At 43.9% G+C, this 19,848-nt stretch overlaps 1 protein-coding gene across 9 annotated transcripts in view; it reads right to left on the bottom strand.

The window, feature by feature from the left end:
- Positions 1-19,848, bottom strand: part of Frmd4a (FERM domain containing 4A) — a 480,303-nt gene that overhangs the window by 83,291 nt on the left and 377,164 nt on the right. For all 9 annotated transcript variants that reach the window (XM_031359491.1, XM_031359490.1, XM_031359489.1 and 6 more), the window contains 4 exons: positions 8,493-8,576; positions 3,695-3,760; positions 3,053-3,110; positions 948-1,034 (listed from right to left, as the gene is read on the bottom strand). In XM_031359491.1, coding sequence (XP_031215351.1) covers positions 948-1,034; positions 3,053-3,110; positions 3,695-3,760; positions 8,493-8,576 — 295 coding nt within the window. The remainder of the gene's footprint in view (positions 1-947; positions 1,035-3,052; positions 3,111-3,694; positions 3,761-8,492; positions 8,577-19,848) is intronic.

Here is a 19,848-nt window from a genome sequence, read left to right as displayed (position 1 = left end):
ATGATACTGATATTTAGTTCTATGATTAGAACTATCTACTAGAAGAAGTGGGGAATGAAAGGCTGGAGGATCTTAGAATGTATAATGTATAACTTTACCTAAAAGGGGGCATGGAAAACCTCTGTATCAAGCCAAAAAAAAAAAAAAAAAAAAAAGGTGGAGTAGCTAGTTCCAGGAACTTTGCTAACCCAGAGCCTCAGGGCTCTGGTTCCCGATACCTGCCCCTCCTGAATGATCCACAATGAGGGTGGACCTAAGAATGAAGGTCTAATGGTTTATGAGACTCTCCACCCTGTCAACCAGTAGATGGAGATTACATTCCTAGAATGAATATGTTCCCCTCCCTAACTGAACACCTTGGGTCAGGTCCCTCTGAAATTTTCCACTGTTTTTATGTTCTGTTTCCTTGGTAACTCTCTCTCCACCCCCAGCTTCCCTTAAATACCTGAGACTTCTTGTGTTCGGCATCGAACTCTGGCCAGCATGGTCACGAGATCGACCCAGTACCGGTATTCCCAATAAACCTCATGTGATTGCAGCAAGTTCGGTCTCTCGTGAGTCATTGGGTAGTTGCGTCATCCCGAGACTTGAGTAAGGATCTTCCCAGTTCTGGGGGTCTTTCACCTTCATTTTGCCAAAACATGTAGCCTCCCAAGAAAAGGAACATACATGCCAGAGCCCTCAGGCCCATCTGCTCTTGTAGAATGGAGCCAAATGCCATACCTTAGATAATTATTACACTTAAGTTTCCTTAGAGACAGGGAGAGGAAAATATTTACCCAGGAAACTCAGGTAGGATTACAGTGGAGTAATTTATATATATATATATATATATACATGCACATTAGCATGGTTGGTGAGCCCTTAGGCTGTAGAATGTTAACTCCCATACACCTCTTTCCTCTCTCCAATGAGAACCCTTAGACCCACAGAGAAGGGACCCTTACCTTCCTTGGCTTCACTTTATCATGGTAGTCATACTGGAAAATTCCTTTGTAGCTCAGTCCCAGCCACCATGGTATCCCCTGCTTGTCCTAGGATGTCAAAGAGAGTATTGGTCAACATGGGTCTGGAGAAGGCCAGTGCAGTCCAAGAAGGGATTTCCTGGCTCATCTGATGTCTCTGGAATAGAAGGGACCCATCTCTACTTTCTGTCTTAATAGATGTTTCCATCCATCATTGGTGCTTGCTGAGTTCAGTGACCAGTGCTGGGGCCAAGCCTGAGCTGGGCAGTTGGCTGTTTCTAAGCAGCATCATAGCTAGTACATCTGCACCCCTGACTTACCTACTTACTTCTTTGGTATAAGCATGTATACCTGTTTACATGTGTACAGGTGTGTATGCACATGCATGGACTTATGTGTGGAGACCAGAGGCTGACATTGGTGGCTAGCACCAGCTGCTTTGAGACCTCCTGGGCTCCCCCAGTTTCTGTCTCATCAGCACTGGACATTTGACTTGGGTGCTGGGGACCTGAACTCGGGTCCTAACAATTAGACAGCATTTTACCAACAAAGCATCATCTCTCCAGCCTCCCCCTTTACCTCTTAAAGAGGTAATCACAAAGAATAAGGCAAAGGAAATAAAATTCAAAAAGAAAAGATTATTTGAAGTTCCAGGAATATGTAATTTTTTTTATTAGATATTTTCTTTATTTACATTTCAAATGTTATCCCCTTTCCCGGTTTTCCTCCCTCCTGGAAATACCCTATCACATCCTCCCTCCTCCTACTTCTGTGAGGGTGTTCCTCCACCCACCCACCTGTAATTTTTTTACACTCTTTTTTTGTGTGTTGGGGATTGAATTTGTGGTTTCACATGTTAAGTATGGACTCTACCACTAAGCTACCCCACTCCATTTAAAAATATTTATTTATTTTTAAAATTTATTTATTTGTAGCACTGAGGATTGCTCTCAGAGCCTTTATGCATGCTAGGAATATATATATATATATATCCTATCTTTATCTATCTATCTATCATCTATCTACCCATCTATCTATCATCTATCTATCTATCTATCTATCTATCTATCATCTATCTACCCATCTATCTATCATCTATCTATCTATCTATCTATCTATCTATCTATCTATCTATCTACCTATCTATAGAGAGAGGTAGGTAAGTGGGTGGGTAAATAGATGATAGATATATATAGAGATAGATAGATAGGCAGACATATATGTAGTATAAGATCATTATGTTGACCCTGTTGCTGTCTCTGGGAGGTGCTTGTGCCATGGCACTGACTTCCGTGAATAAAACAAGGGGAAAGCCAGTGACACAGTGGTCAGGGTGCTGAACCCTGGCCCAGGGGATGCTAAGCCCTTTTTGTACTAAACTTCATTCTGGGGTCAGTGGCCATACCCTCCTGCACAGCATTGCCTAGGGGCTGGTTCTGAGGGGATTCACCCTCCACATCTGGAAGAGAAGTTGCTAGAGGCCAGGTCACGCTGCTCTTGACACTGTAACTTAAGCTTGAGAAAAAGCAGAGGCATGTTTGTCTATCGTCTAAGAACAAGATCACAGTGTGACAGTGTGGATGGAGCGAAATAGAATTTAGAATGAAGCTGATGTCACACTGCAGTGGACATCGCCACATTCAAGAAAATAGTCTCGGGCTCTTTCAGTGGCCCTAGTCCTCCTCCTTGGAAAGCTGACTGCAAGGCATCAGATCTCCAAGAGAAATACAACAGTCTGCCATGAGTCTTTGGTTTCTAGTTCCTTGTGTGATAGAGCTTTTCTAGTGACAGGCCCTGAAGCCCTGATTTCCCAGGATTCCTCTGAGACCGAAAGGAAGTAGAGGTTTATTATATTGCTTCACAAAAGAAAAAAACATATTGGAGGGTTACTCTATCAAGTGGGAATACTCTAGGGATGAAATCCAGTTGCTCAACTTCCCCTGGCATGCAATCTTTCTGACCAAGCCAATCTCCATCAACTCCAATTCTCTTCAAAATCTTCAAGTTAAAAAATAAGAGAATCTTCTCTTTGCTTGCTTGCTTTTTCAGGACAGGGTGGACAAGCTTCAGCAAATGAGTTCACTTACCTTCACTGCATAATAGTGAACACCGTAGGTTGGCAGAGACTCCACGATACTCATGTAGCTGCAGAGACAGCACACATAAACAATGCACATAACAGTTAGTAAGCAGAAGTACTATCATATAGATGTTCTTTTGCTATGTGCTATGAGGCTCAGAAGTGGATATTAACTTGGAATTTAGTATATGCTTCCTTCTTCCTATATATCTTTCCAAGTAGAAATCAACAGCCTTGATATATGGCCTATTAACACTCAAAATAGTCTGTGTGTATGTTGTGTATATGTGTGTATATGTTCATATGTCTGTGCATCTGCATATACAAGTGCACATATGTGTAAGCTGATGTTGAATGTCTTCCTCTATCATTTTCCATATCAGAAATTGGGTCTCAGGGGCATGAAGCTCACTGATTGAACTAGGATGGCTGTCTAGTGAGGGACCCGCTTGTCTCTGTCTTCCCAGTGTTGGCATTATATAGTATCATTATACAATGCACAATGACATGCCTGTTTTTTTTTTTATGTGGGTTCTGGGGATCTGAATCAGGGGGGGTCCTTCTGCTTACAGTGCAAGCACTTTACTGACTGAGCTGGGTCCCCACCTCCCAAACACAAGCGTAGTGAGCACTCAGAAGGGCCACTTACTTCACGATTGCTTGTCCCCTCGTCTGGCCATTCAGCTTCTTGTAGTACTCAATGACTCTGTCTTCACTAGAATCAGAGGAAAGGATTCTGGCATTAGAGATGGGCATCCCACCTACACACAGCACTAAGATATTGCAATGTCCATCCTCCTGCGAACCTTGGTGGGAGCAGCTGCTGGAAATGACATTTCTCAGTGTTGCTCGTGTGACATCTAAATGACTTGGTGGGAGATGGAAAAGCCTGCTTTCTCCTCCAGGACTCACGCTATCATTACCTCAGAAGGCTAGACAGCTGCATAAGACTGGCATGCAGGCTTGCCAGTGGGGGCTGGGGGACTGTTCTTTGTAAGATACCACGGAAAAGGAAAAGATGACAAAAACACTTGGCGCCACTCACAGAAGACACTGTGGTTAAACTTGCTCAGCTCTCCCCTCTGACACTCCTCATTTACAGGTCTTGTCTGCACATGGTCTGGGGCAGTATGGTAATGTTAGTCCTACCCAATGCTCAGAGCCAAGCTTTTCTAAGTAGTCATGGACTCGGGGCTTGGGTCTGGTTAATAAGATTCCCAGGAACACACTAGGAGAACAACACCCTAGTTAATAAAATGAGATTACAGTGCATTTATCTTCTGAGGTTTTAGTTCTAAAATTAACAGAAGATTAGATGGGTCCTTGGTGACAACGGCTAGCCAAAATTTGCTTTGACAGAATAGCCTGTGGTTGGGGTACTAGCACAGCCTTCCTGGGGATATGAAGGGTACCATGATGGATGGGAACAACGGCAACTCGCATGACAGCCTCAGGGGTCACACACACAGCCCACAGAAAGAAATGGGGACAGTAGCTCACATGACAGCCTCAGGGGTCACACACACAGCCCACAGAAAGAAATGGGGACAGTCGTTGGCAAAGGGCAAAGGCTAAAAGCTTCATCCTCCATTCCATCTCCCATAGCTTTGACTTTGAATCCCACTGAGTCAGTCATTTCTTCAGCCACCATCGAAGGGACTCTGTTAGTTTTCTGTAATTGCTCCATGACAGGGCATATGGGAGTTACAAGGGTTATACTCAAGACTTCGTTAGCTGATCTTGGGTGTCCACTATAAATTCCCAGAATTTAGGTGGAGCCCTCTCTTACATTTTTTCTGTTTTTCTTCTTATCTAGGTTCTCTTTTAGGGTCCCCCATTTTGTAAGTTCATGACCTATAGTGGCATGCTTTCAACCACACGACTGTGATTTTGAGGAGGTCAACTTCCAAATCTGTGGTCAAGCCAACCAAGGGAGACTCAAAGCTTACTTCTTTTCTACCTCTGGGAGTGAGCATCCCTGAGGTGGGGTTGGGAGACTGAAAGTCAATACAGTGTTGTGAGTATAAGCAAGGCTTGGGAAACATTCACAACACAAAGTCCCAAACACTGACAGGCAGCTGTTCTATTGGCCGGACCACAAGGTCTCATGGGGCCTGACAGCTGCAAGAAGTGCTGCCGCCCCCAACCTTGTCCAGCTGCCTGTGCCTGAAGCCATCTGGTAAGGCACAGCCGTGACCTCCTCTTGCCTCTGGTTTCTCTACCTCTCTCCCCACATTAAGTCAACAGGGGCCTGTCATGTGGTGATATACTCAATGCCAGCTGGAGTCTCATCAAGTGTGTCCCAGCCCTGCTCCATCCTGCTCCCACCTGTCTCTTGAACCTGTGGAAGGGGTGGGTGCTCCTTGATCTGCAGACTGTGTTCCTAATATATCCCATCCTTTTAAAGACTGGACAGACTTACAGCAGGAAACTCACGTTATAGAAAATTGAACCCCAAGTGCTGGCTGTAGGGTATGATGTAATGTGCATCACCAGGGCAGAACAGCACCTTCACACTGGCTAGGTCTTGTTGGGAAATTACATTACTGCTCTGCAGATAAGGAAGCACAGAAACACCATGCAGGAGGGGCAGTGGTGCTGATGCTGGTGATGGGGGTCCCTGTCTTGGAGGAGTTGTCAGATGACAGAGACAGGGTTTCAGCTCATACACACACACACACACACACAGAGTAGAGGTGATTGGGTTCCTGGCAATCTATAACCAAGCTCATGATGGAGAACCCAGGCAGGCCCTAATGCCACTTTGTTCTGTAATGCCGGGCATGTCACATTAACCTGTTAAGGTGCTTCTTGGATAGGGATGCCAACGCGTAGCGTGGCATCCCTGTGTAGGGAAAGGAGGTTGACCCCATGGCTCAGTATGCTTGTGAATCTTGTATGCCTTCCAGTTACACAGCATGACTAATTTACTCTTTAAGTACAGCCTAAAGTAGCTTGGTGTGGTCACTCCTGTTGTACACATGCAGAGAGAGAGGCTAGCTTGATAGTTATAACCTCACAACTCACAGACCTGCCTGGTACTATGATGAAACTCATGACTTTACCAGAATGTCACGCAGAAGGGCTCCCAGTGACCAGTCTTTGCACAAAGGACCATCACTGTATCTTTGAGTGCCAGTGGGAATGAGAAGCCAGGAAAAAAGAGGAATCTACATCCTTGGTTCAAGAATGATGAGGGCCACCTGAGACTGCTTGGCATGGAGGACTGGGAACAGGGGTCATAGTCAACAGTGAACCTGAGCAGTAAAACTGGGCAAGCGCAGAGAAGTTCCATCTTCTAGCTTCCCCTTTTGTGTTGTATCTATACAAATGGCATATACTCTACTTAAGTCCTTGCTTTGTAGAAATTCACAGAAATAGGTTGAGAAATCAGAGACAGTCATGAGCAGCGGTACAAGGCAGCAGGGTGGTGGGGGCAGAGGGAAAGGCCTTGGATTCTTTAAGCATCGGGATGGTCCATGCTATTGATTTGTTTGCGGCACCAAGGGTGCCCAGCTTCTGTATTCTGCCACTCTCCTGTTGGGCAGTGAGTTAGACTGCTGTTTGCACAAGCATGCATCTGGGTAAGGCCTTAGGGAAGGGCTGGCCTGGTCATGTGACTAAAGGTAAGACGGCTGTGGGCAAACTGTTCAGGTAGAGATGTTTGAGTTGATAAAAGGCAGAAAGCAGAATCAGAAGGAAGGCTTTCTATGTTACTAATAACATGGACACGGAGGATTTGGCGGAGACAATGTAAGAATGGTCCAGAATGAGGGAGGGAGAGAGGGGAACTCAGTAATTGGCATTGGGGTTGGTTTAACAATGTTAGACAGTAAATGAAGACAGGACTGAGGGATGAATTAGGTCAAAGTTGATTCTGACTCCAGATCGTCTGCCAGCATCACAGCTCGCAAATGTAACTCATCCGGCTCTGAGAACTTGTAGCCCCTCAAGTTGTTACTATCATCGCTTTAAATGAGACAATGTTTCAGTATATAGCCCAGCCTGGCCTTTGACTCACTGATATCACTCAGATTGATTTTGAATTGGGAGTTCTTGGTGTAGCCTGCTCTTTATTTATAGTTACATTACCAAATGAAGACTGACACTAGGTCAGGTCAGTGGTGAACTGAAGGGTGGATACTCATAGGAGCTCACAGTTTTCAGTCCAGATCTCCAGGAGTGGGGCTTCCCAGAGAAAGGGGTTTTCTGAGTATGGGTTTCATGTCACTAAAGAGCTCTGACCTACCCCATGGCAAGGCAACTTAAGTCTACTTCAATAAGAGAATAGATGGTTTCTTTACTGCTGGATGGTTTCTTTACATCTGGACAGGGTAGGATACTACTTCAAAAGTTTTAGAATGCATTTATAAGTGCAAATTGTGCCATGTGTTGTGGTTTACCACGAACAACTTCTTCAGTGCTTTGTGCCTTCCCTCCCTCCTCTTTCCTCTCTGCTTCTGTCCTCCCATCCCCTCCTCTCTGTTCTCCCCTCCTCTCCCTCCTCTCTCCTCTCTGCTTCTGTCCTCCTCTCCCCTCCCCTCTGTTCTCTCCTCCTCTCCCCTCTCTCTTCCTCTCCCTTCTCTTCTTCCCTCCCTTCCCCTCCCCTCTCCTCTTCTGTCCTCTCCCCTCCCCTCTCCTTCTCTCCCCCTTTCTTATATGGAGGGCTTCACACACACTAGGCAAACTTGTACCACTAAATTATATTTCAAACCCTAAAAAAATTTTTTGAGACAAGGTTTCAAAAAAGGTCTCAAGTTGCTGGCTTTGAGCTCACTCTGTAGCTTGGGGCGGGGAGGGGGCGTGTTCAATTTGCAATCCTCCTACCTCAGCCCTCTGACAGTCTGTGGTTGTGAGCCAATACAACCAGGTGTCCTGCTTTGACTGTGACTTATACTATGAGCAGCTACACTGATTTCTGAGAAAGCATCAGAAGAAACGCCAGGGAGCTGTTCCTGTGCTTGTGAGAGATTTAAGGTCAGCACAGACGTGCCCAGCAGGATTCCAACACACGCTTCAGGAATGTGAGCCCTGTTCCATCCAGGTACAACCACAAATGCCCAAATCATGTGCAATTGGGCAATTTGGGGCTCTACAGATGAACTATGGCATAAAGTGACAAAGGAGGCTAAATCAGGAGACAGGAAACACCAGGAGAAAGAAAGCAACCCGCTTCTTCTGCTACCAAAGCAATGATGCCCGTTTCTCCAACCTCTCAGATCTCCCACATCCCAGAGACAGCATTCCAACCTGGAATTTTCGATCCTCCTGCCTCAGCCTCCCAGAATCCTGGCAAATTATAGGATGCCACTACCTCTGACTCTGAAACCAGTTCTGAATACATGCTTGACAAAGTGGGGAGGGGAAGGGGCACATGGTAGCCAACCTTGTGCCTTCTTGAGGAAAGGGAGACTTGTTTCTGAGAAGGTTCTGGCACGGGGTCTTACCAGTAGGCCAGTGAGGGGTGTTCCTTCAGGGCTTGGGTGGGAAGGGCTGGCAGCTTTTTCAGATCACTTCTCACCACCTCATTGCTGAAAGAGAACGTCAAGAAATAGCACATCACTCTCTAAGAAATTAACTACCCTGCTGCATAGGACCTGGCCAAGTGAGAGCCAGGCCTCTGCTCCCTTGTGATGGCTGCTGATGGAAACAAGGGGACTTTGCTTTTGTTTATGCGATACAATGGGGAAAGAGCACAGGGCACACAGAGCTCAGAGGCTTCTTTTTCCAGTACAGAGTGGGGGATGCACACGTGGGGAGACTCAGAACCTTTGCGCTCCCAGGGACATGAATGTGGGAAGAAAAGGACCCCATGGGGGTGTGTTCCAGGAGGAGCTTCCAGGGCCCTGCAGCTGGGCTCACAGACTCAAAAAGGTCCCAGCTCAGCTCATCCCTGAAGCACCTTCGGCCTCCCTAATATACAGTGCTAATAGTCTTGGCTTAGATTCACTTCATTCTGGAAACTCTTTCATTAGTGTGATGTGTAAACAACCATTCCTTTGAAGAAGCCTGCAGAATACCTAGCAAGTGGGAAGCAGATTATCTGGTACTATCAGGAGGATTGACTCAGCTGGTCTTGGAATCAGAGTGTCGTCTCTCATAAATTCACTCATGCTCAGGGCTGGAAGAAAGTTTAAACTCCCCTGTTTCAACCAGTGTTCTTCAGATGCCTCACTGCCCTCTAGAGTCCCAAGCCTGATCAACTGTTGGCACTTTGAAACAATGACTCTATTCCTTACAAGTTCTTATTCATTCCACCCAATCAGAGTTAGAGAAATAAAGTTGCTAACAGGTCTCTTAATGTTCTAAGTTTACTCTTCTGTGCTAAGCTATCCTTATGGCTATGCAATCACAGTCCAAGGGTTATGCACACCCATGTCTAGTCACTTAGCAGTTCTGCAGCCCTTTATGCTAGGGGTCCCTGGTGTCTATACCCACACTCGATTTCTAGAGCCATTAACAATATATACTTGGATGTGGTTCCTGTATCTAAATAGTATCTCCTGTAATGGGCCCACCCCCAAAGCCTCAGGCTTATCAGCTGGGCTTGCCGGGGTTCATCTTGTGGAGACTTGCATTAGATCCATCACACTAACCTGGGATGCTGGCAGCTTTTTGTGTTGTTCATATAAAGCTAAGTAAACATTGGCTACCAGGAGCCTGGACTATACCATATAAAAGCAACAGAAAGGAGATCAACACATAAATAGGAAAGGAGGAAAAGAGGAGGAGGAGGAAGAGGAGGAGGAGGGGGGAGAGGAAAAGGAAGACAGGAGGAGGAGGAGGAGGAGGAGGAGGAAGACAGGAGGAGGAGAAGGAAAAGGAGGAGAAGGAAGAGGAGGAAGAGGAAGAAGAGGAAGAGGAAGAAGAGGAAGAGGAGGAGAGGGGAATGGGACTGGGAGGCCACAAATGCAGGTGAAGAGTTCCAGGGGTGACTGGAGAGCAATCACCCTTAAACCTTTGCTGTCAACTTAAGGATCAAAAGTTCTTTGTATCGGAAGTGGAAACAATACTATCAGCAGTGACATCAGCAGCTCCATCACCAAATGCAACTGGGGAAAACCATGTGAGAATCCAAGTTCATTTCAATGGTGTCTAGGCATCATCTGGCTGTTTAGTAATAGAGTTGCTGGCCCTTCCCAAATTTACTAAGAAATATGGACAGGAGCGTTTATATATTCATCCTGAAGCAGCCGATCAGAAGGGGATTCTCAACTTTGAATTGCTTGACTCCATGTACCCAAGAGCTTGTGCCATTATAGTCTCGGTAAATGGAAAGGGTTTGTCATCTACTGGTCATAAGTTAGGGCCCTCGTGGTTATAAAGAAAGTATCAGGGAGATAGAGGTGGGATCGAATGCAGTCCTTACTCAAAATGTGCTCACAGGTAGCAGAGGAGTAGGGGGGGAGACGGGGATGGGGGAAGCTGTGTGACAGAGGACTGAGAGGGGGGTTGCTGATATTGGGATGTAAAGTGAATAAATAAATGGAAAAAATGAGAGATGTTCATTCAAAGATAATCAACAGTGTGATTAGAGAAATAAAGTGATTATATTAACTTAAACAAGCAATGTAAGAGTTTTGAGGAAATAAAGGCCTTTTTGGGTCTGGTGTAAAAACAGGGTTTGGGGATGACTCTGTAAAAAGGGGTACAGAGGTCATGTTTATTGTGAAGGCAGGAGTGTAACCTGACTAGAAGAGCACTACCAGAGTGGCTGATATTTGAGGGGATAATGGGACAGGAAAGACAATTTGGAGACAGATTTCAAGGACCTTCAGTGGTAGCTTAGTAGGATCCAAGGTGCGTCAGGGTGCAGAAGCCAGTGCACGGCCACTGGAGCTTTTCAAAGAGCGAAGCCCCTGGTGTTTAGGAAAATGAGGTTATCAACAATGGCTTAAAATTACATGCTAGGGAAGGATAATTTAAGCCAACATTAAGTTGACTAAACACCTGAGAATCCACAGTGGTGCGCAGAGGGTCTTCTCTGCCACTTAATTCTGAGTTTACCCGAACACAAGACTTTGACTCAATGGCTCATCAGTGCTGAGGACGGGTCCTTAACTATCAAAAAGCAGAGTAAGGTTTCATTTGCAAGCAGCAGCATCTTCATAGAGCTGAAACCGGAGCTCAGGCACATCTAAAGTACATTTAGGGAAGAAACTGAAGGGCATAGAGATCATTTTCCCTTCCAACTTCCAGACTTGTTGGCAAATAAACATCCCTGATGACAGCCACGGTTGCACTTCCTTGTCGAGGCTTGCCATGGATTCTCTTGTTCTCCTCCAGGGCAAGGTTACTCAGAAAAGTATACGGAGAAGTCACCAAGGCATGAAGCCTGTCCAAATCCATTATACCCTGGAAGGGATCCATGACTCCCAGGCCTCCCCAGAGGATGAGTAGGGAGAAATATTCTGCTTGCCTTTTTGCTGTTTAGAAACACCTGCAGTCACTTAAAGGTGTCCAGCCCTGCCAATCTGGCCAATGTGTGCATCTGGAAATCAGAAAGCCATTCTAACGTTCTACAGCCTGACTGTGTCTCCTACCTCTGAGAAGGATGGGCCTTGTTAGTAATTGGGTAGAAGAAAGTCACCCTAATGGGACAGGTGTCTGCTTTACCTTAAGACTACAAAGCTCTAGCCTAAAACATGTGCTAAAAGCTTCTAAGTTTCTTGTCTAGGGTTGCCATACTGACGTTCCCTCAGAGCAGTATGCCTGCTACACACTAGCTTAAGACATACTGTAAAACACTTCGTAGTCATATTTACCTTTAGAAACAAAAGTTAAAAACTTTTCTTACAAACCAGTTAAAAAAAAATTCCCCAGTCTTATTTCTAATACCAACTAAATTATATTGGAAAGAAGTTTAGGTAGCTGCTATTGTTGCTAGCATAGAAATGGTACTTCAGTGCTTTGGTGGTTTTTCTTGGGCAGGTAGACTGAGATGATGTGCTAGTGTTTGAGTGATCTATAGGAGAAAAAAAAGATTTCTGTGCAATATGACTAATAGAAAACTTGTCACATCAAAGGACAACATATTTAGCCAAGATATAAAGGAAACATGGACAAAGTTAAACATCAGAAAGAGGTTGGTTAAACCTACCATGTTTTCCTTAAAAGAAATAAAGCTCTGGGAGGTCAGAGCTGAGGATGAACACTTCGGCAGAGGACCAGAGTGCTGTACCCAGCACCCACACTGGGCAGCTCATAACCACCTGCATTCTAGCTCCAGAGAATCTGATGCCCATTTCTGGCCTTCATGGGGCACTGCACTCATGTGCACACACATTATAAATAAAAACACAATCTTTTTTTTAAAAAAAAATCTAGGAAATAACATTATCAAGAAATCCCCCTTTGGTGAAACGAGATGTCCATACATTGAAGAAGCATCTTGGGGTCTCTGGAGTATGTTTAGCGAGGAAGACCCCTCCCCAAAGAACGTTCCCGAAAACCACTGTTTGAAAGACAGATCTAAGAGAGTAAGCAGAAACTCAGAAATGCTAGCAGCAAACTAAATCCTGGATATTTGATGGGCGAATTATGAAGCTACAGGTCTCTGGGAAGAGAATGTGTTTCAGTAAAGTAGGAGTGTAGAATCCTTTGCATACATTTCCAAAAACCACAAGGTTCCAGGAAACAAATGTTTCTTAACCTATTTAATGGCCAGTCAATCTTTTAACTCAAGAGTATGTTTTACTATCTCTTCCACCCAGCAAGAACATTTATTTTCCTTCTTCTTTCTCCTCCTCCTCCTCCCTCCCTCCCTCCTCCTTTTCCTCCCCCTCTCTTCCTCTTCCTCTTCCTCTTCTTCCATCTCCATTTCCCACCCTAGCCTACCGGGTCCAGTCTAATGTAGTTTAGGTTGGCCTCAAACTCCCTATGTTGCCAAGGTTCATCTTGAATTTACAAAACTTATTTATCTTCATTTTATATGTATAGATGGTTTGCCTACAAACATGTCTGTGTACCACATGTGTGCCTGGTGCCCGTGGAGGATAAAGAAGGTATTCGATCTCCTAGAACTGGAGTTACAGATAACCATCTGTAACTGCCATGTGGGTCCTGGAAATCGAACCTGGGTTCTCTGCGAGAGCAACTGCTCTGTGGAGCCATTTCTCCAGGCCCTAACCTTGAATTAACCCTTGATCTTCTTCCCTGTACCTCTCAAATGCTGGCATTACAGATACACAGCACCACTTGTGGCAGAGTCCATGTTTTTGTTCAGGGAGAGTGATCTCTTTGATGCCAGTCCTGCCAGACCAGGGTGTTAATTCCCACCCTGGACCAGCACTTAATCATTTGTCTGAAATCTGAGCTATTCCAAATTGAGAGATTCTGAATCTGGAAGTATCAGAACTGTCAGACTTCAGCTATTCATTGCCCATCAGCATTTCTTTTTTTTTCCTTTGGTACAACAAACCTAGAAAACTCCATGGTAGATGAGAAATGAAGTTATAGACTTATTACTACTGATCCTCAGGAAGTGTGTGAGAAACAACTTTCCTCTTTACTTCTTTCTTTTTCCTTTCTCTGCCCTACTTTGCTCTCTGGTGATGCAAGGCAGCACCGAGATTGTGATATATGAAAGATGGGAAAAGATGAGAACATGTGTCCATTTCCTTCCCTGCGCATGCTTTGCCCAGGTGTGGAGCTAGACTCAGGGAAGCTGACAGGTTAGAAGTCACAGAGATTTCCCATGTGTGATTCATGTATATGCGAAATTTTTGTCATTGTTTTTGACATCTGCAGGTCCAGGAAAACATCTGGAGACTCCAGAGGTTATTTTCCTCTATGGGATTCTGGTCTTTGGATATGTACCATGGGCTCATACATAATGCTATTGACACATTCGTGAATTATCCACCCTCCATTTCTGATGCTAATCACCCAATTATATGAGCATTTATTTCTCTGTGTATTTAATTTTCCTAGGCGACAAGGAAATCCCTGTGAACTTCTCATTTGGTTGTAAATGGATAACATGCAAATCAAGTTAAGATTTCTTAGCCTATGATTTCAGGCAAATAATTTCACTCAAACAGTGTGAGAGAAAGCAACTGATCCCTTCTCTGCAATGCCAGCCTTTAACTGGGAATCTCAACTCTGAAAACTTGACACGGTGTCATGACCGTGAACCTCTGTACTGGTCAGAGCTCACTGAAAATGGTTAAAAGATTAAATCCATATTTAACAGAGGAGAGAAGTTGTCACACACAACTTTCCCTCCTTATGTTCTGAGTGGTTCCCACAGGATTTGAATGGTATTAACTTGCAAAAATAAATCAACATATTTTTATGCTTTGAAATGTAAATCATACCCTCAACAGCTCAAACATCTGGGCAAATCCATTTCTCTCACTAGAGGAGAGTGACAGCTATTTTCTCCTTGATGGCAAGTCAGCAGTCATAGGAGTCAGGCATGACAGTGCCTTTTTGTTTTTGTTTTTGGTTTTTCGAGACAGGGTTTCTCTGTGTAACGCTGGCTGTCCTGGAACTCACTCTGTAGACCAGGCTGGCCTCAAACTCAGAAATCCACCTGCCTCTGCCTCCCAAGTGCTGGGATTAAAGGCGTGCGCCACCACCGCCCGGCGACAGTGCCTTTTTGTAATACTAGCACTCAGGAGGCTGAGGCAGGAGGATCCTGAGTTTCAGGCCAGCTTGGGCTACAGAGTAAGTCCCTGTAACAACTTCCCCTGCTCCTCACCTAAATATCCATTTGTAAGCAAACAGACACCAAATGATCAAAAGATCTAATAAGGACTTATAATAACAGATCTTGGTTAGTTAGATGTGAATCATCTGTGTGAACAAGAAGCTATGGCTTCAGGAATCTACAACCTTTGATGTGTAGTTGTGGTGGTTTGAGTGGGAAATGTCTCCCATGGGCTCATTTTGTTGAATAGTTGGTCCTCAGTTAGTGGCACTGTTTTGGGGAGGTATGAGTTCTTTAGGAGGTTTAGCCTTGGGGGAGGAAGTACGTCACTGGGGGTGGGCTTTAAGGTGACCCACTTCTTGTCCCCTTTTCTGCTTCCTTGTGTAGATGAAAGGTGAACACCCAGCTTCCTGATCCTGTCACCAAGCGATCCCTTCCTGCCAGGATGAACGCGGTCTCTCTGGAACCATAAGTCAAAATAAACTACTCTTTCTTAAGTTGATTTCATCATGGTATGCTATTATGATGAAAGAGTAGCCAATATAACAGTGTTGTCTTAGAGTTATCAACACTTAATTCTGTCAACTGAGAAAGAAGACAACCTTGTCATCATTTGAAAGGAGCCTTTGTATATGAATGCATGTATCATGTTTTAAAGATTTTTTTTTACAAGAAAATGAGATCTTTATTGTCTTTTCCAGGAACTTCTAAATTTCTTGCTCCAGCCCATGACTTGCATTCTCTGGCTTGACTAGAAGAACCTCCAAGCCTAGAATTTTCAGAGATCAGCAAGCACATTTTCGTTTACACTACCAATAACATCTTTAAAGGGGGCAGACCAGACTTCAAAAGTGGAAAGAATGAGGGGAAAAAAAATCAAGAAAACACTGCTTTTTTTTCACCAAAGTTTCTTTCCCTCTAGCCTAGTGACCATGCAGTCCCACAGCTTATAGAAAATAAAATATTAAAAGGTCATTATGCTCTCTGCTTTTAATTGCTCCCCCAGGGACCTAAGAACACATGGCTTCTGAAAGTTAATAGGACTGTTTCAGCTGAAACTCCCCTTTGAAAATCAGCCCCTGTTAATGAAGGGCTGCTATTTGTCTCTACCGATGGAGCGATACATGGCTCTGTTTCTAAAAGCAGGATTTTCTTTTTGAAAAGAAATCCAAGTAGAACCCTACAGATGCTATCTCTGGGACCCACTCAAGGTTTCTTCCCATTCACTAACCATGCCCCATCAACTCAGATTCTCTCACACAGATGGGCATTTAATTGTGTACAGATGTTGCTATGGCTTGAACCTGAAATGTCCCCACAGGCTCGTGTTTTATATGCTTAGTCCCTAGCTGGGGGACGCCATTTTGGATGTATGGAAGTGTTGGGAGTGGGGTTTAGCTGAAGGAAGTAGGTTACCTACTGGGGGAGGGTTCTAGAGGTAAATTATTCCAGGCTACTTCCTGTCTGTGTTCTGCTTCCTTTAAGCCATGATGTGGACACTTCCTCTCACCACACAAGTCCACCACCATGATGTTCTTACCAGGACCTGAGGCCAAACTACCATAGATTGAACCCTCTGATACTGTGAGGCCAGATGAATCCGTCCACTCTTCAGTCGTTTGTATAAAGTATTTTGGTCAGAGTAGCACAAAAAGTAGTAAATACCATATAAGCTAACTTCCAGACAAGCCAGTTAAGATCTCCCTTCTTTTCCTGGCTGGCAGTGTGTATTTCTGGAACGCTGGTCCTGTTAATTAATGTTCCCTATCCTTCCCAACCTCTGAAGTGTGTGGCATTTGCTAAGTTGGGAGTCCACCAGAAAAACATAGCGTGGCTCAGAGATTTTTTCAGTTGGCTTACAGGTACTAACACAATTTATGTTGCAAGGACTTGCTTTAGGGATTAACATCAGCACCTCTAGTCTTCTGTAACAAAGGCATTTCCAGGTCCCAGTAGACAGCCTGGGGTAGCAGAGCTTCAGTGATTCCATTTTAATAAAGCTTGTTACCAAAAAGTTCTATGGAATAGATGTCCCAGATGACTCTCTCCCCACCCACACATAAAAAAATCACTTTATTCTAATCAGATCACAAATAAAAACAGCTAGTCTAAGGGAGACACTCAAACAATTCTCCAACAAGGTACATCTCAGTGTACAAGGTATATCTCAGTGTACAAGGTACATCTCTCAGTGTACAAGGTACATCTCTCAGTGTACAAGGTACATCTCTCAGTGTACAAGGTAAATCTCTCAGTGTACAAGGTACATCTCAGTATACAAGGTACATCTCAGTGTACAAGGTACATCTCAGTGTACAAGGTACATCTCAGTATACAAGGTACATCTCAGTGTACAAGGTACATCTCAGTATACTTCACTCTGTATGGTTCTAATGGCCATTCCCAAGAGATGGCACTTAGCTCCTCATTTATCAATTACATTCTATTCATTTATCTACCATGAAAAAAGGAAGGGAAGAAAACTAGGATAGAATTGAGATGAGAGGAAAAGACATCTTTATAGCCCCATGGCCTCTCTCATAGGTCATGGGTCCTTTTGCCATATTGTACTGATGGATGGTTCTTTGTTTGTTTGTTTGTTTGTTTGTTTGTTTTTCAAGACAAGGTTTCTCTATATAGCTCTGGCTGTCCTGGAACTCACTCTGTAGACAAGGCTGGCCTCGAACTCAGAAATCCGCCTGCCTCTGCTTCCCAAGTGCTGGGATTAAAGGCGTGCGCCACCACCGCCTGGCTTGAGGGATGGTTCTTTATGTCAGAGTTGGTGTGGGTTTTGACATTAATGATTTACAGTGTTTCAACTTTGAAAGATGTTATCAATTGTTATCATATCATATCAGAACAATTTTTGTTATGAGACATACTGCACTCTATAGCCCATGTTGGCCTGGAACACTCTGTAGTGCAGGCGGACCTTATGTACAGAGTGGTCCTTCATGCTCAGCCTTCCCTGATGCTGGGGTTACAGGAATGCATGCACTTCTATGACTAGTGTGAAAATAATTATTTAAAAATGTATCACATTTCCAGAAAGTTCCAAGAACTAATTGAAGGTGATAATGAGGTGATTCTCAAGATTAGTATAAAGAGATGGGTCAGTGGGGGTTCTAAAATAACTTTCCCTTACGACAAAAATGTCCCCAAACCAAAATCAAATAAAGCTATTGTCCCTAATAGCTTGTTTAGTGCAGTGCTGTGATATATTTTGTTAAGTCAGATTAGACTCTCACTTGGAAGTTTGGACTATCTGTAGGTTGATTCAACAGACCTTTGGTTTGTTGGCTGGTTGATTTCTAACAATGACTTTAGCATGGCATTACTTTTCTATAGTAGTTCAAGGATTTTTTTTAAAGGAGGTGTAAATAAAAGCATCCCAGGAGAGGCTTGGGAGGTAACTCAGTAATTAAATTGCTTGCTGTATAAGGATGAGACCTGAGTTCAGATCCCTACCACCCATGTAAAAAGTCAGGCATGGTGTATGTGTCTGTGATCCCAGCTGGGAAGATGGGACAGGAGGATTTTGGGGATCCAATGGCCAGTCACTCTGGCTAATCTGTGAGGCCCAGATTTGAGACTCTGTCTCAAAAGTGGAGAGCAATATAGAAAGACACTTGATATAGACCTCTGGGTTCCATACGTACATGCACACATATTCCACACACAAGAAGGGCTGAGCCTTCAAGAAACTGAGACCTGAATGAAGCTTGTATACACAACCGGCAATATCTGCTAGTTGACTAATATTGACCTATAATGACTACATGAGAACTACTTGGTTTTACTCTGTGTTAGGCCCACTTCACCTAACATTATTAGCTCCTATAGCTGCTGTGATTGATAGTTTGAAGGCTATTCAATTGTTTTTAAACAGAAACACCACCTCTGCTCACTTCCTGAGTGGTGACACATACCATTCATTTTTTTTAAACCTGAACACACGTCAGGAAACGAAAGGAGATTATTTTTGCTGTGCTACGGAAAATAATGCAAGTGAGAAAATATTATTTTTTAGATAAGATGGTTTCCTAACCCTTTAATGATCGTGTACACATTTGTCCACCCTGTGTCAAAATATCAACACACATGGTCCATATTCCTCACTATTGTGGGCACTGTTCACTTAACTGTCTATATCTCAGCCATTGGCTTTCGGCACTGCCGACCCAATATTGCATTAACACGTTCAGTAAGAATGTTGGTTGGAGTCATACACACACTTTTTTGGGAGGTAGGGGGAGGCCCATCTCTGTGAGTTCAAAGCCAACCTTGTCTACATAGTGAGTTTTAGGACAGCCAGGGCTAAGTAGAGAGACCCTGTTTCAAAACAAAACAAAATAAAACAAAAAGCAAGCAAGCAGACAAACAAGCAAAAAAAGACCCAAGCCTGTAAGAAGAGAAGGTGAGGATTTCTATTGACAAATAGGAGAAATGGGCAAGACAGCCCTTCGGGGATGTGCTGAGCAAACAGGGAGACCCAAAGAAGAACCAGAGGGACAGTGGAGTGGCTCTTGTTCAGGATGGCCTTCATATCAGTCTCTTTCTATGAACACTATGTCAGCACGTCCAACCTCTCTCAACTGCACAGATAACCTCCTGTCCTTGGGCTGCAGCAAAGATGGTCCTATGGTTTGCAGGATTTTAATACCCATTCTACTTAAGTAGAGTCAGGCCACACTTGAACTATTGAGTGTAGACATGCAGTGCCCCAGTCAAGAAAGGCCTTTAGGAAGGGACAGAGTTGAGACCCTTCAGCTTGTGGAAGACTTACTTCAACTTAAATTTTTTTTTAAATTTTATTTTAATATTCATGGTTGTTTTGCTTGTCTTTTTGTATACCACATTAATGCAGTGCCCCTGGGGGCCAGAAAGAAGGTATCTGATTCCCTGCATCTGGAGTTATAAATGGTTGCAAGTTGTCATGTGGACAGTGGGAATCAAACTCAGGTCCTCTGGAAGAGAAGCTAGTATTCTTAACCACTAAGCCTTTTTTCTAGCTCCAAAGTCACTAATTTAAAAGACCATTAGACTCTATGGTATCTTAGAATTAAGCCTTGGATCCTACGCTAAACATATAAAAACCTTCTCCAAAGGTCTATGTTTCTAAGCTTTTTTTTTTTTTTTTTTTTTTTTTT

Source organism: Mastomys coucha, unplaced genomic scaffold, assembly GCF_008632895.1.
Source record: "Mastomys coucha isolate ucsf_1 unplaced genomic scaffold, UCSF_Mcou_1 pScaffold7, whole genome shotgun sequence".
In the NCBI taxonomy this organism is placed as follows: Eukaryota; Metazoa; Chordata; class Mammalia; order Rodentia; family Muridae; genus Mastomys; species Mastomys coucha.
Note: the sequence above shows the minus strand (reverse complement) of the source record. Positions and strands in the feature narration are given on the sequence as shown.